The 19,645-nt window shown below is 40.8% G+C and overlaps 3 protein-coding genes, 1 long non-coding RNA gene and 1 other non-coding gene across 6 annotated transcripts in view; 1 reads left to right on the top strand and 4 right to left on the bottom strand.

Moving 5' to 3' along the window:
- Window positions 1-15,947, bottom strand: part of LOC127451275 (ran GTPase-activating protein 1-like) — a 67,174-nt gene extending 51,227 nt beyond the window's left edge. Inside the window, exons 1-4 of one of the 2 annotated variants that reach the window (XM_051715840.1) lie at window positions 15,797-15,947; window positions 14,578-14,637; window positions 14,258-14,437; window positions 14,043-14,177 (exon numbers count right to left, since the gene is read on the bottom strand). In XM_051715840.1, the coding sequence (XP_051571800.1) occupies window positions 14,043-14,177; window positions 14,258-14,437; window positions 14,578-14,637; window positions 15,797-15,916 (495 nt within the window). In that variant the 5' untranslated portion in view covers window positions 15,917-15,947. The remainder of the gene's footprint in view (window positions 1-14,042; window positions 14,178-14,257; window positions 14,438-14,577; window positions 14,638-15,796) is intronic. The other variant, XM_051715839.1, reaches the window with a different exon arrangement.
- Window positions 1-19,645, top strand: part of LOC127451283 (nuclear factor 7, ovary-like) — a 140,044-nt gene that overhangs the window by 1,389 nt on the left and 119,010 nt on the right. Inside the window, exons 5-6 of the mRNA XM_051715851.1 lie at window positions 67-185; window positions 4,115-5,698. Of these exons, the coding sequence (XP_051571811.1) occupies window positions 67-185; window positions 4,115-4,626 (631 nt within the window). The 3' untranslated portion in view covers window positions 4,627-5,698. The remainder of the gene's footprint in view (window positions 1-66; window positions 186-4,114; window positions 5,699-19,645) is intronic.
- Window positions 6-6,661, bottom strand: LOC127451306 (uncharacterized). Its single transcript, XR_007899081.1, has 3 exons — window positions 5,618-6,661; window positions 3,452-3,563; window positions 6-153 (listed from the first exon to the last, which is right to left on the bottom strand). It is a non-coding gene; the product is annotated as an uncharacterized LOC127451306 (long non-coding RNA).
- LOC127452387 (U12 minor spliceosomal RNA) lies at window positions 8,655-8,808 on the bottom strand. The gene has a single exon (XR_007899255.1). It is a non-coding gene; the product is annotated as a U12 minor spliceosomal RNA (small nuclear RNA).
- LOC127451304 (ran GTPase-activating protein 1-like) lies at window positions 9,225-12,115 on the bottom strand. Its single transcript, XM_051715881.1, has 7 exons — window positions 11,653-12,115; window positions 11,435-11,573; window positions 11,161-11,277; window positions 10,006-10,079; window positions 9,648-9,762; window positions 9,528-9,574; window positions 9,225-9,410 (listed from the first exon to the last, which is right to left on the bottom strand). The coding sequence occupies exons 1-4, from the start codon at window positions 11,691-11,693 to the stop codon at window positions 10,044-10,046; spliced, it is 333 nt and encodes a 110-aa protein (XP_051571841.1). The 5' UTR covers window positions 11,694-12,115; the 3' UTR covers window positions 9,225-9,410; window positions 9,528-9,574; window positions 9,648-9,762; window positions 10,006-10,043.

The raw sequence follows: 19,645 nt of genomic DNA, 5'->3' as shown, positions 1-19,645 counted from the left end.
AGTGTCTCCTCTCTATGGTTGTGAAGTCAAAGTCACTGCAGTACTGACTCCTGAATGTTCTTCCAGAGTCCAGAGCTCACAGCCGGATCCACAGATGACTTCTGGAGCTTTCATTAATGTGCCACATTACTTGGGCAACCTGACATTCAGAGTCTGGAAGAAGATGCAAGACATTGTCCACAAGAGTGAGTCCACCAAACATCTCTGCTGTTACACTTTATGTGTGAGATTTTAATATTTACACACACACACACACACACACACACACACACACACACACACACACACACACACACAAGTTGGTGGTACATTAAAAACATTATAATACAGTACAGTGATGTGCACAGACCTTAGCAGGGACAGGGGCTGAATGAAATGGGAGAGTGCGAAAAGAAATCGTTCCGGGACTTGAAATAGATGAGCGGATGGGGGGCAGTGGTTCATAAAGGCACCTCTGCTTAAATCTCCCCTCGACCAAAAGGTCACCTTTAGATGTGTGATGAAAAAGGGAGAAGGGGCTTGCAACCCTGTAGCCCCTGTTCTGTGCATGTAAGTGATACTGTAGGGGACTACAGTTATACCCGTTAGAAACCAGTATGAACAATGAAGACCAGGAGTCAAAGATGAGTTTCAGTAAGTTGAGAGAGAGTTTACTGAAGACAAAGTTCATCTTGGTTACTGTCGTAACCTCCGTTCCCTGATGGAGGGAACGAGACATTGTGTCAATGTAGTGACACTAGGGGTCGCTCTTGAGAGCCCTGAACAAAAGAAAAGGCCAAATGAGAATTGGCGAGTGGAAATTGCATGCCCCTCGCCCAGGCATACGGGTATAAAAGGAGAAGGAATGCCCACTCTCATTCAGGTTTTGCACCTCTGAGGAACCTGATGATCAGGTCGTGCTTCCCCAGGGACTTACCATCCACTGTGTTGTGGTGGGCTGCTATAGCGGCTACATATACCTTCAAGGTGGAGGGGGACAGCCCCTCCTCCAGCCTCTCCTGCAGGAAGGAAAGCACTGACCCAACTGCGCATCTCTGGGGGTCTTCGGCTCAGGAAGAACACCAATTCGCGAACAAGTGCCACTTCAGGGCATAAAGCTACCTCGTAGAGGGAGCTCTGGCCTGAGTGATCATGTCTACCACTGCTGGTGGTAGGCCACATAGGTCTTCCGCGTCCCGTCCAAGGGCCAGACGTGAAGGTTCCAAAGGTCTGGGCGCGGGTGCCAGATGGGTCCCCGTCAGGGAATACCAGAGCGGGCAGTGGGAGGATTCCCGGGAAGCGCACAGGTCTATCTGTGCTTTTCTGAATCGACTCCAAATCAGCTGGATCACCTGGGGGTGGAGTCTTCACTCTCTGCTGAGCGTTGCTTCCCGCGACAGCGTGTCTGCTGTAGCGTTAAGGCTGTCTGGGATGTGAGTGGCCCGCAGCGACCTCAGCCACCACTAACTCCAAAGGAGGATGTCGAGTTGCGACACGCGAGGAGAGCGTACGGCGCCTTGGCGATTTATGTACACTACTGTCATTGTGTTGTCCGACTGGACCAACACATGCTTGCGGATCAATGACAATAGCCTCTGCAAGGCGAGCAGTTCAGCCAGAAACTCTAGGCAGTTGATGTGCCAACCCAGTCGCAGTCCTGTCCAGGAACCAGCGGCTGCATGCCCGTCGCACACGGTGCCCCAGCCCAACTTGGAGGCATCTGTGGTAACCACGATGCGTCTGGACACCTGATGTTGGGGAACTCCTGCCCGCAAAAACATGAGGTCTGTCCAAGGGCTGAATAAGTGGCGGCAGAGCGGCGTGACAGCTACGCGATGTGTGCCGCGGCGCCATGCCCATCTCGGGACTCGAGTCTGAAGCCAATGCTGAAGCGGTCTCATATGCATCAACCCGAGCAGCGTGACCGCCGCCAAGGAAGCCATATGCCCCAGGAGCCTCTGAAAGTGTTTCAGTGGAACAGCTGTCCTCCGCCTGAATGACTTCAGGCAGTTCAGCACCGACTGCATATGCTCGCTTGTGAGGCGTGCTATCATTGTGACCGAGTCTAACTCCATGCCGAGAAAAGAGATGCTCTGAACTGGGGAGAGCTTTCTCTTTTGACCTGAAGCCCTAGATGGCTGAGGTGCCTGAGCACCAGGTCCCTGTGTGCACACAGCAACTCTCGAGAGTGTGCTAGAATCAGCCAGTCATCGAGGTAGTTGAGTATATGGACATCCACTTCCCTTAATGGGGCAAGAGCTGCCTCTGCGACTTTCATGAAGATGCAAGGGGACAGGGAGAGGCCGAAGGGGAGGACCTTGTAATGATATGCCCGGCCTTCGAAAGCAAACCGTAGGAAGGGTCTGTGTTGAGGTAAAACCGAGACGTGAAAGTACGCATCCTTCAGGTCTACCGCCGCGAACCAATCTTGATGCCAGACGCACGTCAAAATGTGTTTCTGCATTAGCGTCATGAACGGGAGTCTGTGTAAGGCCCGGTTCAGAACTCGCAGGTCCAAGATTGGCCGCAACCCACCACCTTTCTTTGATACGATGAAGTGAGGGCTGTAGAACCTTTCCCCCATTTCGGCTGGAGGGACAGGCTCATTCGCACCCTTGCGAAGAAGGGTCGCGATCTCTGCATGCAGGGTGGCGGCGTTCTTGCCCTGCACTGAAGTGAAGCGGATGCTGCTGAACCGGGGCGGGTGCCTGGTGAGCTGAATCACGTAGCACTCACACAAACTCACATTCATGTCATGAAGTTTCAGGCTGAAAACTTAAATTAAAGTTTATGTAAATCAGTGTTAAAAATTCAAAAGGGTCAAATTGACCCATAAGACCAATTTTAAGATTGTGTTGGTTTGTTCTGTGTGGACATACAATATTCTTTTTATTTGCTCAGGTGTTAAAAATGGTCTTAAAACGTCTTAAATTGGATTTTTATAATTCTGCATCAACCCTGTTCAGTCACATGACTCTTAAAACTCCAATCAATCTCTGCAATGACATCATTAGACAGAACAAAACATAAACCAAACGTCTCACAAACGCTGTTTTTCCGTTCAACAAATTCAAAATATTGTCTATTTTCTCCTTGTTCATTGTTGCACACTTCAACTGTCACAGAAACGTGAACAGATGCACATATGAACATATGAATTCACATTTTAACTGTTTTACACATAAATAATATTTTTAGAAATATTTGTAACTCAAGAAATGTACTTAAAAGTAATTACTTTTATTTAAAGTCAGTAACTGTAATCTGATTACAAGAATTTAAAATGTAATAAATTACACTACTCGGAAAGTAACTAATTACTTTGTAATCCAATTACACCCAACACTGAATATGATAAGAATGCATTTGTGTCAGTAAATACATGTGGTATATTAATGACCTAAAACTGAAACACAGTAGAATTTGTGCTTAATTTAATCATTATATGATTGATGGTTTAATTATAACTCACATGCATATTCATTCTCTGGGAGTCGGGATAAATGAGTAAACACTGTTTCTGCATTATTCCTGACATTCATCAGACTCTCAGTCACCCCTCAGAGGTCAAATACACACATGACCTGTAACATTCAGAATTATAACCTGAATAAATGCACATGATTAAAAAGACTTTGATTACCTTTTGATTATATTGTTAGTGAATGTGTTCAACTCATCAATAGACCGAAGAGACAGAAGTAAACACACCCCTTCAATACAGGACACTATACACACTTATAAATGATACAGAGATCAACAAGACCTGCTGAAATTAACATGATCATCATACTGAATATTTAAAGTTACTGTTGTACAGTGTATTTACAGCATATAACATTTCTATTTCATTTATTATTTTAGTATCCCAATATATCACTTTCTTTTGACATGGGACACACATTTCCAATTTCTACAGCACATACTGTATTTAATTCTTGTATTGATGTGATTCAATGTTTCTGATAATAATGTGTAACTAAAAACAACACTGACGATAATCACAGAAAATATCTGATAGTGTTTCATCAATATGACACGTGTTCATAATTCATAATAATCTGTATATGATTCACTCTTGATGATTATATGAACATGAGAATAAAAGCATCTGTTGATTGTTTTCTCTCATCAGCTCCTGTGATTCTGGATCCAAACACTGCACATCCACTTCTGATCCTGTCTGATGATCTGACCAGTGTGAGATTCAGCGAGAACAGACAAACATTACCTGATAATCCAGAGAGATTTAACTGTTATTCGTGTGTTCTGGGTTCAGAGGGTTTTAACTCAGGAACACACTGCTGGGATGTGGAGGTTAAAGACAATAAAAACTGGATTCTTGGAGTAACTACAGCATCAAACCAGAGGAAGGGATATGTTTTCTTTAACACTGATGTCTGGAGTGTGGGGTATAATCTTGGATTGTTCTCACGGTTTTCCTCCACTGTGTTTCTTGTCACACATAATCTTGAGCGTGTGAGAGTTCATCTGGATTATGACGGAGGAAAAGTGTCATTCTCTGATCCTGTAACTAACACACATCTACACACATTCACACACACATTTACACACACACTCTTGCCATATTTGTGGAGTAATGATGTCACATCCCCTCTGAGGATTTTACCAGTAAAATGTTTGTAACAACAGAAAATCACAGTAATATCTGCATCTTTTTTTCTTTGAGATATTTCATATTAAATATATAAATCATAACCCAACATAGACTAAACAACTAACATTTAATCAAATAAGATTGAGTATTACCATCCCACACGACTTCTTAACCAGCTCTTTCATAGTTCATAGAAATCTGTTCAATTTGATCATACTGTAAAAACACTTCATTTCAACATTTACTCTCCCCATCCAGTCTGTTTGTTTGTTTTGTTTTGATCTGTATTGTTAAATAACAACAGAAGGTCACATGATGACTTAAAGTTCATCAAGAGTGAATCATCCAGGAGAAATAATTAATACACATGTAGAGACACGAACACAAAACACCATCAGAGTAACACATGTGATACTAAAATAATGCAATAAACATCCAAATATAACACAGAACTCCCCAAAGTACATAACTGATATTAAAGAATAAGAAGAAACATCTCTATTTCCATAGAATATAATGAGATGTGAAGGGTCACGCAGGGAATTCTGGGAACGCCCAATTATTGTTTTTCACCGTAATTTTAACAATAGTTTAGTGTAAAACTACATGTATTCTCTTGTTAGATATAATATACATTTTTAACATTAATTATACAGTGAAATCATAATTTTACATCTAAAATAAATACAATATTTGACTGTCAATTTTTACTTTTTTATATATGTTAAGGAAACTTCCTGTTATAATATCTTGTGTCGCAAATATAGCGTCAAATTAAGAAAAGTTCAAAACAACTTTATAAATAAAATTTGTTGTCAATGAGAAATATTTGCTGAAAATGTTAAATTTGCTGTGAATAAATGTATTTTTAGGGGAATTTACAATTTTATTAAAAATGTGAAATTAATGTTTAATTTTATTGTATTTTCTCTGTAAAAATTATTATTTGTTTTTTACACTGGAAGATTTTTTTTTTTTTATGGACATTTTTAAAGAAATCTCAAGTATCATGAGGTTTACCTTCATTTAAAGGGGAATGCCTGTTTTAAATTTGAGTGGAGGTGGTGTAGTGGACTAAAGCACTGAACTGGTAAGCAGAAGGTTGCTGGTTTGATCCCCACAGACATCACCATTGTGTCCTTGAGCTCTTAACTCCAGGTTGCTCCAGGGGGATTGTCCCTGTAATAAGTGCACTGTAAGTCACTTTGGATAAAAGCGTCTGATAAATGTAATGTAAATGTTTTATTCTGTAACACATATAATGAGTTAAGAATGAAAATGTACATTTTATGTGAGTAAATGTATTTTAGGGGAATTGAACACTTTTATTAAAAATAATGAATGTTTTTATACTTGAAATGGAAGAGCTTTATGAAGTAGAATCTCTGTACCTCTAGATTTATACAGTATGCTGAATTGAAATGATATAGCTGTCCTACCCTATTTTTCCTCATTCTGTTGTGGTCTGCAGGTAAAAGGTGAGTTTCATGTAGTATTAAGATCATCAAATGGTTCAGTACTTTGTTACACTTAGTTGGTGAGTTTAGGCGCATAACATTTCAGTTTGAGAAAGTTACATGACCTAAAAAACTGAATGAATCAGTTTCTTTCAGCTCGTTATTAAACTCATTTTTATTGGTGCATTTCTACTTGTGCTGACAGGATGACAAAGAGTGCATGACATCATCACCATGGTAACCAGATTCATTTCAGCGGATTTGCAGAGAGACTAGAATGAAAATAACTTCAACTCGCATCAATTTCTTCTCTGCAAATGATACTAGAGAGAACAGCAAAAAGAAAAATGAGTATATTGTGAGTCAATTTAAAAACGTTACTCAGAGGTCCTTAGAGGACAAAAAAGTCCACATCAAAAAACTGCCATAATAATATTATATATTAATATTATTTTCCACTTAATCAACATCAGTCCTGATCATAACTACCAAATATTCATTCATTTTCAGGATTTTAACCCTTTAAATGCCAGTTTGTTTACTTAATGCCACTGTTGTTCTTTACACACACAAACACACACACACGCACGCACTCACTCACTCACTCACTCACACACACACACTCACTCACTCACTCTCACACACACACACTCACTCTCACTCACTCACACACACTCACTCACTCACACACTCACACACACACACACACACACACACACACACACACACACACACACTCACTCACACACTCACACTCACACTCACACTCACTCACTCACACACACACACACACACACTCACTCACTCACTCACTCACTCACACACACACACACACTCACACACACACACTCACACACACACACACACACACTCACTCACTCACTCACACACACACTCACTCACACACTCACTCACACACTCACTCACTCACACACTCACTCACTCACTCACACACTCACTCACACACTCACTCACTCACTCACTCACACACTCACTCACTCACTCACACACTCACTCACACACTCACTCACACACTCACTCACTCACTCACACACTCACTCTCACACACACACACACACTCACTCTCACACACACACACACTCACACTCACTCACTCACACACTCACTCACACACACACACACACACTCACACACACACACACACTCACTCACTCACTCACACACTCACACACACACTCACTCACTCACTCACACACACACTCACTCACACACTCACTCACTCACACACTCACTCACTCACACACTCACTCTCACACACACACACACACTCACTCACTCACTCACTCACACACTCACTCACTCACACACTCACTCACTCACACACACTCACTCACACACTCACACACACTCACTCACACACTCACACACACACACACACACACACTCACTCACTCACACACTCACTCACTCACTCACTCACTCACACACTCACTCACACACTCACTCACTCACTCACTCACTCACTCACTCACTCACACACTCACTCACTCACTCACTCACTCACACACTCACTCACTCACTCACTCACTCACTCACTCACTCACTCACTCACTCACTCACACACTCACTCACTCACTCACTCACTCACACACTCACTCACTCACTCACTCACTCACACACTCACTCACTCACTCACTCACTCACTCACTCACTCACACACTCACTCACACACTCACTCACTCACTCACTCACTCACTCACTCACACACTCACTCACACACTCACACACACTCACTCACACACTCACACACACACACACACACACACTCACTCACTCACACACTCACTCACTCACACACTCACTCACACACTCACTCACTCACACACTCACTCACTCACTCACTCACTACACACACACACACACACACACTGACATCCATAGCAACACACACACATAATTCTATCTGCATCATTTATTCAGTTGTCCTGCAGTGCTCTATAATACAGCAAACAGAGAATAGGGGAAAAGCATGTATTTGCTCCATAGGCTAAACATGAGGAAAATGGCGCCATCTGGTGGAAAATATTAATAATGTAAATGTTGAAGCCAGGACTCCAGAATGAAAGCATAATATCATAGAATTCATGATTTTATGCTTTAATGGCACTGGGATCAAATATTGCAGTTTTAATGGGTTTCAATGGGGACATTTTTGTCCTGAAGCTCCTGAGTGTAACTATTTTGTGTACACAGTGTATTATAGATGTATTATAGATGTATTATAGGAACTTTACAGTAATAATTGTAGCACAATAACAATAGTTTAGCTCTGGTTAATTTAGTAAAACTGTGGTTGGGTTAGTAACAAATTAAATTATGGTATAAAATTGGCAGCTTTTCAAAACGAATTTCCACACTGAAAAGTGTTTAATCTATTACGATTTATGCATTTACATTTCATATTAATATTAATTAAATTGTTTAATGTTGAACAAAATGATATTAATAAATCTTGAAATGTTTTTATAAGATTACTCAAGTGAGATTGATGTAATTTTGTTATAAAACCGGAATATTGAACTAATAACTTTATGAGCTTTGTTTCTATATATTTTCTTTAACTTATCTGAGGGTTTCTCGGGGCAGATCCTGGTTCCGCGCGGCATCTCACGAAGTAGGTGAGTCACCTGACAGACGTACCTGTACCCGTTCAAAAATTCCTCTTGCGAGTTTGAGCGAGGACACGGGCGTCACCCCGCGTCGTTATTTTCCTTACTCATCAGTTTAAGGCATGCGCAGTGAGTGATCGAGTACATACTACAGTACACATGCATGAGTGTACAGTGACGGTGACCCCGACACGAGCGTTTATTTCATTAAATATATGATATTCACACTTACTATAATCATTATAATCAATATAACATGTCAAATACATTTAAAACGACTGAAAAATGCGTTTTATCACGTGAATGAGGAGTACAAGCAGTGCATTGTGGGACAGCATGTGACGTCACTGTGCTAACAACAGATTAAAACAAAACATGGCTTGTCCACTGATTATTGATGAAACGTTGCAGCATGGTTGCACAAAGGTTCCCAGAATTTATTGTCTCTCTAAAATCACTAACAATAAATAAGAATCGTACCTAAATTCAAGCGTTAGAAATCATCTAAACATCTTGAACTGATAAATGTGAACATGGTGGATATGTATTAAATCTGAAAGAAATAGTTCAGTTTATCCTTATAAATAAACATTATTAACAGTTTGACTCTTAGAAGTCTTCTTCTCTTTCAGCTGTTTTTCTTACGACCGATTGACTTGAAAATACGAAGAGGTTTAAACTTCCTGTTGCATTTCTCCGGCTGTTTTTCAGTCTGTGTGTGGAAATCTAGAGAGAGATTAAAAAGATAATAAGTACAGTAATACAATAACTTCTATCTCCGTATTTACCGTATTTACTTCATTTAAACGACTATTAAATGAAGTTTTTCAGATGTGTTGTCACCTCTCGTCTGGATCACAGCTGTCAGTATTGTGTCCTCCTCTTCTTCCCTGATAAACAACAACATTCATCAAATATTCATCAATATAAACACATCTGTATTGTTATCAGCTGACCTCTGACCTCTGTCTGCCCTGCTCAAGGCTGCTGATGATGTCATTTCTCTGTTGGATGATTGACAGCAGGTTTGACATGAGCTGTTGTTCTCGTCGTCTGTCGTCTGAGCTCCACTCACGCTCTGAAGAACATCGTAATTTACACAAACATCAACACAACAAGACAGACTTTTCCTCTGTTGACTCAGACACAAATTATACACAATTATAATCATTTAAATCCATTCATTTCAAGATTTGGTCTCTCAGATACAGTTCATTCTACACCCTTATTTATTTCTGATGGTATCAGATCAAACAATACAAACATTTTCACACATAAAAACATGGTTTATTCTGAAAAGGTGAATATTGTTTATAGTCACCTGGTTTATTGAGAAGACGTCTGAGTTCAAACTCAACATCACACTGCTGCTCCTCGAGACGCTGCTGCTTCACCCTGAACATACACACATATTATTCTTGTTTTGTGTGTTTGTGCGGTGTTCATTTTTGTCATAGTTTTACAGGGTTCCCACTCTTTTCAAGGCACAATTTTCCAGGACATTTTATCTGCCCAACGGTTGTAATATCTAAGCAAAAAACACACGAGAGATGATGTATATTGTGGTTATTGGAATTTTATTTTTTGGAATTTGGTAATCGGCATTGAAAGGTGTCTCAACAAATGAATGAATTAAAACTTTAAATAAATGAAAATAGAATTTTAAATTTGAAGCATGTGTAGCCGTTCCTGCTCGAACCGCTCAGAGCGAGATTCAAACCGGGGTCTCCCGCATAAGAGGAACGCACACTAACGAGGAGGATAAAGGTTACAGACTCTAGTGTCAGTCGCTAGTGCGCCTCTTGAGGCCAGAGGAGTGATGTTTACACATACCACACAGCTATCATGTACCAGCTGTCTCCCGTTACACTCGCAGCACATGCAGATTATTATTTTTTTTTTTCTCCCCGGTTTGGAATGCCCAATTCCCAATGCGCTCTAAGTCCTCGTGGTGGCGTAGTGACTCGCCTCAATCCGGGTGGCGGAGGACAAATCTCAGTTGCCTCCGCGTCTGAGACCATCAACCCACGTATCTAATGACGTGGCTTGTTGAGCACGTTACCACGGAGACATAGCACGTGTGGAGGCTTCACGCTATTCTCAGCGGCGTCCACGCTCAACTCACCGAGAACAAACAACATTTTAGCGACCACGAGGAGGTCACCTATGTGACTCTACCCTCCCTAGCAACCGGGCCAATTTGGTTGCTTAGGAGACTTGGCTGGAGTCACTCAGCACGCCCTGGGATTCGAACTAGTGACTCCAGGTGTGGTTGCCAGCATCTTTACCACTGAGCTCCCCAGGCCTCCTTTCTACACGGTTTAATGGTTGTTCACAAAGCCTCAAAACGAGATCATACATTTGACAGTATTTATGTTTCTAAGTTCAATGTGAAGAAATAATTTCACTCTCAGTGTTTAGAGAGTAAAGTCTACAGGCTGTACAATAAAATAATGTGCGTATGAGTGTTTGAGACCTGCTGTTGGATGAGGAAGCTTCTCTTCGCATCAAGTCGCAGCAGTTTGTCTGGAGACGGAAAACTCAGGAAAGACGAGACGTCTGGAGGACGAGGAGCTGAGGGCGGCGTTGAAAACTACACACAAACACACACACACTTTTATTTTTGTTCTCACTTTATTTTCTTCTGTACTTTAAATGTTTAAATTGGATGCAGTAAGCAGTTTATGTAAAACGAGTAAAACTATCCTGATTAATAAAAAAAAAAATCACATTAAAATCCTTAATCACACCTGATTTGATTCGCTCTCCTCTCCCTCCTCTTCCTCTCCCTCCTCTTCTTCCTCCTCCACATCTTCATCATCGTCATCCACATCATCATCATCTTCATCATCTTCATCATCATCTTCCTCTGGCTCTCCCTCGTCATCACTGTGCACAGTGACAGGAATTATGGGTAAAGGGCGTGACTGACACAGACACTTCAATAAACACTGAATCGGTGTGTTACCTCAGAGATCCCAGTTTCTCGCCCATGTTCATGCTCTCCATGACCTCTCTCAGATTGTCACAACCTTCTTCACCCTGACTGTTACCTAAACACACACACACACACACACACACACACACACACACAGATCAGTACAAACACAAGTGAATGTGTGCGGTGTGTGTGAATGAGTTAGTACTGATAATCGTATGTAATTACTGCAGAAGCAAACAGAATAGCACAAATACTGACTGTTTAAGTGTCTTTTAATAATAGTGTCTTATTAAAACCCCTTTAACTCTGATGCACTTTTGGACTGCCGCCCGCAATTTGTCACACTCAAATTTAAAAGCACACCATTCACACATACTGTGGACTAATTGCAAAAAAATTGGTCTCATTTTCAGAGAATCACCCAAATAAATAAAAAACACTCCAATTATTTATAAATAATATTGTGTGTTTATAATCTTATGATAAACAAAACAATTTTATAAAATAAATATATATATATATTGTCCTGTCTTTGTAAACATGTATTTCTGTTCTCTCTCTCTCACTTTGAAAAGTTTTATTTTATTCCACTAGGTGGCAGTAAGCACTAGATAAAAGAATTGTACCTCTCTCACATTCCATCACAATATACAGATCTGAAATGTAGGTGGCGCTCTAACACATTTTAGCCCTCGTCCATAGACATTCAGTCTAATTTTCAGTTCAAGCACCATCCTCATTATTTCATTGAATATCTCGGCCTCTGAGTAGACTAGAAGCTCAATCTAGGTGTCATTAGAAAGCTGAGATCATCCCCTTTGTTATGATATAAAATATTTTATCATCAATAGTCGATAACATATATTTCTGATGATTTGTTTAGCATGCTTTTCCTGCTTGACGGCATATTTTGTTCTGGACATCTAAGATATGACATTGGATTATTCACACAAGCAAGCTCACAGACAAGTAAACAATGGCTCATTTTCTAGAAAACTAAGGTAAAAGCAAATTTAAAGTGTTTAGCTATTTGGGGCTTACAGCAGCAGTTATCGGAGCATAAAAGAGATGTTTGTATATGATGACTTACAGAAATCATATTTCACTTTGGCGTTCTTTTGAAAATCTTTTGAACTGTGGTATTAATGCAACAAAATAAATGATACAGTCACATTCCTGAGAATGAGAGCTTTCATTTGATATATGACATGTCCATTTATGTGCTATAAGAAGGACTTTTATATTCATATAAATATTTCTAATCCATTACCTCTAGAGGGCGCTAATTTTCAACATGAATGTTTTGAGGCCTTATTTTGTTATTTTAAGTAACAAATGCAGAAGTGATGGTGATCTCTGACAAGTTCAGATTCTAAGCTTTCAAGTGATACCTCATATACCTGACTTATATATATGGGGACTTTAACGTTTTAAACGTAATCATTTTTCGCGTTACAGCGCCCCCCCCCCTCTTTGGACCCGCCGGCGGGTCCAATAGAGTTTAATAGTTACATGTGTTTTAGAACAGTTAAAATGCATCTTAATGTATTCTTACTGGTTTTCAAAATCTGTTTCTACCCTGTTGACCCCTGAATTCATTCAGTCAAACCTGATCAAACAAATAATTGTTTAACTCTGTTGGAGTCTGTTCAGATATTGTAAATAAATCCCTGAAATCCTAACGGTGTCACGATGTTTGTGTTGGTACCGTTCAGGTCGAGTTTTTCAAACTGATCTTTGTTGTGGACAGATCGAGCGACTTCCAGAGCAGCATCTTCAGTGATCTCCCCAAACGACAGATTCAACTCCTGTAGACATAATATAATTAGCATAAGCACTCTTAACTTCATACCAAAACACTGAGGATCGTCAGTATTGATGATGTATCAGTACCTTCAGTATCGGCAGTCCTTCTCTCAGGGCATCTGCGATGGCAACAGCTCCTTCTGACCGAACGAGACAATCACCAAAGTTGATCACCTGAACGTTGCGTAGATGTTTCAGTGCCTGATAACACACACAATCACAACATTTTAAGAACGACATGAGGATGAGTAAATAAAATTTTATGATTAAAATGATTCATCTAAAACATGAAGTTGATGTAAAGCTGATGTACCTGTGCCATTGCGACAGCTCCTCGTAAACGTGTTGTCATTGAGGTTGATCACTCGCAGCTGCAGGTTGTGCTGCATCGCTGTGGCTAAAGCAGAGACTCCTGGGTAATTGATGCCATTCTGGGGCATGTGCACTTCCTCCAGACTGCCAATCAGCTGAGAGAACACAACAGAAACGACCAATCAGCTGAGAGAACATAACAGAAAAGACCAATCAGCTGAGAGAGCACGAATGGTTGCGAGAGCAACGCTATGTGGCTGCTAAGGTGTGTATACGCTAGCCTTTAGATCATTCAGCACCTGAAAGGCTTGTGCCAGCGCTGTGGCACCGTCATTCTCCAGTCTGTTCCTGCCTGCAATGAACACCTTCAGCTGCAAGGGTGCACTGAGTGCACTCAATTCCTTATGACACTCCGTCAGAGCCGCGGCCAGGATCTACAGAATCATCAAACACAGCAGGTCGTATACAAGAAGTAGAATGTAACAATGGTGACATTATCACAAACTCCACCCACCTTTCCTCCACCGATGCCCATTCCGCAGTTGTTCAGGCGCAGTTCCCGCAGCGTGTGGCAGGCGGCGCTCTTGAGCAGCTTCTTAATGCCTCTCACTCCGTCAGGTCCAAAAGCGTTGTCACTCAGGTCCAGTATCTTCAGACGAGCTCCAGCTGTGATTAACGCATCACCCAGAGACAACTAGACAAGCACAATTCAATCAACATACATTCTGTTTGAGTCACAACCAACTGGTCTATTAGTGTATTTCTGTCAAATACACTCTCAAAGACAGTTGTGACATCATTTAGCAGGTCTCAGGTCAGTGGTGCTCATCTTACCAGTGCGGGAGGAATCTCAGCACGCAGGCGGCCGGTGAACATATCACTCCAGTGACAACACTAACATGAAGGAAGAACAATAGGGAAGGCAAAGCTGTAACATTTGCCATCATTAAGCAAGGTTCTTCTTAACGGTAGTCAGAGCATTGCTATGTAGTCGCTAAGGTTTTCTAGGAACTTCCTTCCAGTTGTTAGGTAGTTCTGGTTGTTTGATGGTTGCTTAAGGCCGATTTATACTTTTGCGTCAAACCTGCGCGGTACATCTCCAAAAATGTAAGTTTGTCTATAGCGGACCACAAAAGTTGTGATTGGTCCACTTTGTAACCAAAGACCGTCTTCCAGGATGATAAAAAAAGATATCTGAGGCAGCACTGCATTTTCTACAAGATTATTATAAGATTATGGATCGTGTCACATTGTATTTGGGCTCGTTTTAAATCAGGAGCATCTGCTGTTTTTATATTCTGTTTATGTTTAATGACCTTACAAGCGAAAACACGACAAAAGATAAATGTTTACGACTTACTCGATATACAGTATATTTGGTTTGTGGATGAAACAATATTTGTTGTATTCTACACGAGTACTTTGCGATCTGTATGATGTTTTGACCGTATGTTGGATAGCACGGTGTACAGTAAATAATCATATTTCATATGAAAACAGAACACTTGTAATTTGGTTTTTATTGTATACTGTACATGCATTGTAAAGTCCAGCTTCTAAGCTTCTAAGGCACTTTCTCTCAAGCATTTTGCCTGTGTACTCACAAAACGTTGCAGAACTATAAATGCAAAAGCCTACGGCGTAGGTTCGACACAGAAATATAAATTGTTTTCCACCCTCATGTCTCTATAGCTAGGTTTCCATCCATGCATTTTTATGCAAATTTTGGATATCCCATCCAAAATGCTGGATGGAAACACCAAGATGCGATAAAATCTCCAAAATGCGTATACAAAACCTACCCGCTCGCTTGAGTTTGTCTGCACGCTTTAAACCACAAGTAATATATTAAATGTAATAAAAGAGCCACAGTGGTGCCGATTTCACAGAATTTTAGCTATGCTTTATTTGTAAATTGTTTTTGTGATATTGTGATTGTTCACATGAATAAAATGTGCAATTTGGATGGAAACATTGCTTATGATATTCTGGTCTCTAGATGTGGCTCACTTGCGGGCCAGTTTTAGTCCGGTCCTGACAGTGATCCTGGTACCTGCAGGTCACTCTTATTCTGCAGGGCTTTGGCGATGGTTTGTGCCGCCTCCACACCGATAGTGTTTCCCTCCAGTCTGAGCGCACGCAAACCATCAAACTCCTCGATCTCCTTCACCATCTGCTCCACTGAACACAAACAAACATCACATCTGTTATTCTTTCAGAAAGAAAGAAACAGCAACTCACAGATCGGGCAACCAGCTGGACCTAATTTTTACATGTAACTGTACCAACTCAAATATTCTTGTTACTCCTTTATATGTCTCTGATCACTACTTTGTTCAATTCAACATGACTCTCCCATCTATATTAAAACAGACTCCGCATTTGGTTTCCTTTCACCGTAACCTCCGTTCTCTTTCACCCTCGCGCTTTTCCACTGCTGTCTCTACCTCTCTTCCCACACAAAACTTATTTTCCACCCTGGATGTAAACACTGCCACAGACACACTAAGCTCGACTTTAACAACCTGTCTAGATAGCATCTATCCTCTCTCCTCTAGGCCAGCACGTATTACACCACCCAGCCCCTGGCTCTCTGACGTCCTTCATAAACATCGGACTGAACTCAGGGTGGCTGAGAGGAGATGGCGGAAATCTAAAGATCCAACGGATCTGGGTAAGTATCAGTCTCTGCTTGCAACTTTTTCGGATAACGTAAAATCTGCAAAAACTTCCTACTACCAGAACAAGATCAACAGCACCACAGACACTCGCAGCTTGTTTAGAACATTCAACACACTTCTCCGTCCTCCCCCTCCACCGCCTGACACATCACTGACAGCAGATGTCTTCACCACATTTTTACTAAGAATGTTACAGCCATCAGCAATACATTCTCAGCACCACACCCTGTCAAACACCCACCTCCTGTATGCAACTCTTCTGTCTCTATGTTCTCTCCTCTGACTGACACTGAGGTCTCTAAACTCCTCCTCTCCAACCACCCCACCACCTGTTCCCTTGACCCCATTCCTTCCCACGTTCTCCAGGCCATCTCTCCGTCCATCCTACCTGCACTCACACACATAATTAACACATCACTACTTACAGGCACTTTTCCTACTACATTTAAGCAGGCTAGAGTAACCCTACTGCTGAAAAAAACTGCACTTAACCCCACACAAGTAGAACACTACAGACCAGTCTCTCTTATCCCATTCATGGTGAAAACACTTGAAAGGGCAGTTTTCAATCAAATCTCTGCCTATCTCTTACAGAACAAGCTGCTGGATGACAATCAGTCAGGCTTTAAAAGTGGACACTCCACCGAGACCGCCCTGCTGTCTGTCACCGAGTCGCTGAGATGAGCGAAAGCTGAATCCAGATCATCCGTCCTGATTCTGCTGGACCTTTCTGCAGCCTTTGACACAGTCAACCATCAGATCCTACTCTCCACCCTCTCTTCTCTGGGCATCACAGGAACTGTGCTTGACTGGTTTAATTCCTATCTCTCAGGTAGGTCCTTCAAGGTAGCCTGGAGAGGTGAGGTGTCCAAGTCACATCAGCTAATTACTGGTGTACCACAGGGTTCAGTGCTTGGGCCACTTCTCTTCTCTATATACACAACATCACTGGGACCCATCATTCAGGCATATGGTTTCTCTTACCACTGCTACACCGATGACACACAGCTCTACTTGTCTTTCCAGCCCAATGACACCACAGTGACTGCTTGAATCTCTGCCTGTTTGGCAGACATCTCGGTTTGGATGAAGGAACACCACGTGCAACTTAACCCAGCCAAGACCGAACTCCTTGTCTTTCCAGCCAACCCTGATGTTGAACACAACATCACCGTGCAGCTGGTTCATCTACAGTAATGCCTTTCAAAACAGTCAGAAATCTAGGGGTAACCATCGATAACCAACTAAATTTCACAGACCACATCTCAAAGACAGCATGGTCATGTAGATTTACACTCTACAATATCTGGAAGATAAGACCCTTCCTCTCTGAACATGCCACACAACTTCTTGTTCAGTCACTTGTCAACACTAGATTGGACTACTGTAACACTCTCATTGCAGGCCTCCCTGCATGCGCGATTAGACCCCTGCAAATGATCCAGAATGCAGCAGCACGTCTGGTCTTTAATGAACCAAAGAGAGCACATGTTACACCACTCCTTGTCTCTCTTCACTGGCTGCCGGTTGATGCACGTATCAGATTCAAGGCTCTGATGCTGGCATACAGAACAGTCACTGGGTCTGCTCCAGCATACCTAAAATCATTTCTGCAGAGCTACATTACCACCAGAAGCCTGCGGTCGGCTAAGGAACGTCGCCCAACAAAAAAAACTTTTCCATGAGCACTTAACCAGTCTCTAAAAAGAATTAAAACAATTCTTGTTGCACTTTAATCTGTCTTGAATACTATTCTGATGCTAGTGAAACTTTGTAATACGGCACTTTTCGTACCGCTGTCTCCTTAAGATGATTCGCTTATAATGTATTCCTCTTTTGTAAGTCGCTTTGGATAAAAGCATCTGCCAAATGAATAAATGTAAATGTAAATGTAATGGTACTGTTCTTCTTGATACCCCTCCACAACAGTGGATTCATTAATTAAGTTGAATACACTATGTGACATAAATCAATGACATTATATTTTGAAAGGTTAGAATAAAATATGACCTCATAAATGTAAAAAATGCCTCGGATAAACAACTCCAGTTTTTTAGTGTAAAAGTTCATTTCTTTAGTTTGATTTTGCAAAAACCGGACTGGTAGGATTTCAGTCTGACCTAAGCGTTTTTTTAATAGACAAATTGCTTTAGTCCGACTGGAATCGAACATTTAAAGTGTGTAAATGCACTCACTGACAGCATGTGTCTTGTGCATATAAACTATGGTATATTTTTATTAAATATAAAAGATATTTGCAGAGTGGCCTGGGCATTATATAAACCTTATGTAAACCAGAAAAACTCTGGAGACTGCATGGCCTATGTGACTATGCTATGGGAAACCTTGAAGGTTGCACATATGTTATTTTATCTCACCTCAGCAATATTATATATACTGTAGAATGGTACACAGTGGTGAAGGCATTCCTCAATCATTGGATGGTACAATTATTAGTCAAACTACTCTATTCTGTTTAAATTAAATGTACACTTTCTTAATAAATACGATTAAAATGTTATTTAAAAAAATAAATAATAATAATAAATAAATAAATAAATAAAAATAGGCTAGTTGCCAGGATTCCACTATTAAAAAGAAGCCAGACGGTCTGATAACTAATTGTGGCAAACAGAAAAGGTGGGGATGCATGCCTATTGGCTAAGATAACAGAGATGAATGCTTATTGGCTAAAAGATGATAACAGAAATGTAAAAATGAGAGTTTGGAATAGGATAGTCAGATGAATCAGCTGGCATCTCAGCTTTGTTGTTTTGTTCAATAAAGTCTAACCTTTGACATCTGGAACCCCTTGACTTCAAGAATTTTCTTGCACAGAGGGAAGAGACTTCATTATTCCACGAGAAAACAAGACAAGACTCTTTACAGTTTATTTTCAAATCAAAGTCTACAAAAGATGCGCTTCTGAAGCTGCAGAGGGCGCTGTCAGATGGTACCTGTTACTTTTCTCAGCGCTGGTCTGGATGGACCAATCAAGGTTGTTTGTGAATACTCGATGAGTAATCTTTAAAATAATTTGATTGAGTTTAATATAGTTGAGAATGAAAATTATTTTCATTTTTAGGACAAATATTAATACTTTGAATTAGTAGCTTCAATTGATTATATTTTCTAGAGTACAAAAATCTTCAATAAGACAGAAAAAAAAAAAAACATCTTGAAAATATAATGTCAGCAATGGAGGATTAGGCTTTTTGGGC

This window comes from Myxocyprinus asiaticus, chromosome 14 (assembly GCF_019703515.2).
Source record: "Myxocyprinus asiaticus isolate MX2 ecotype Aquarium Trade chromosome 14, UBuf_Myxa_2, whole genome shotgun sequence".
Lineage (NCBI taxonomy): Eukaryota > Metazoa > Chordata > Actinopteri > Cypriniformes > Catostomidae > Myxocyprinus > Myxocyprinus asiaticus.
Note: the sequence above shows the minus strand (reverse complement) of the source record. Positions and strands in the feature narration are given on the sequence as shown.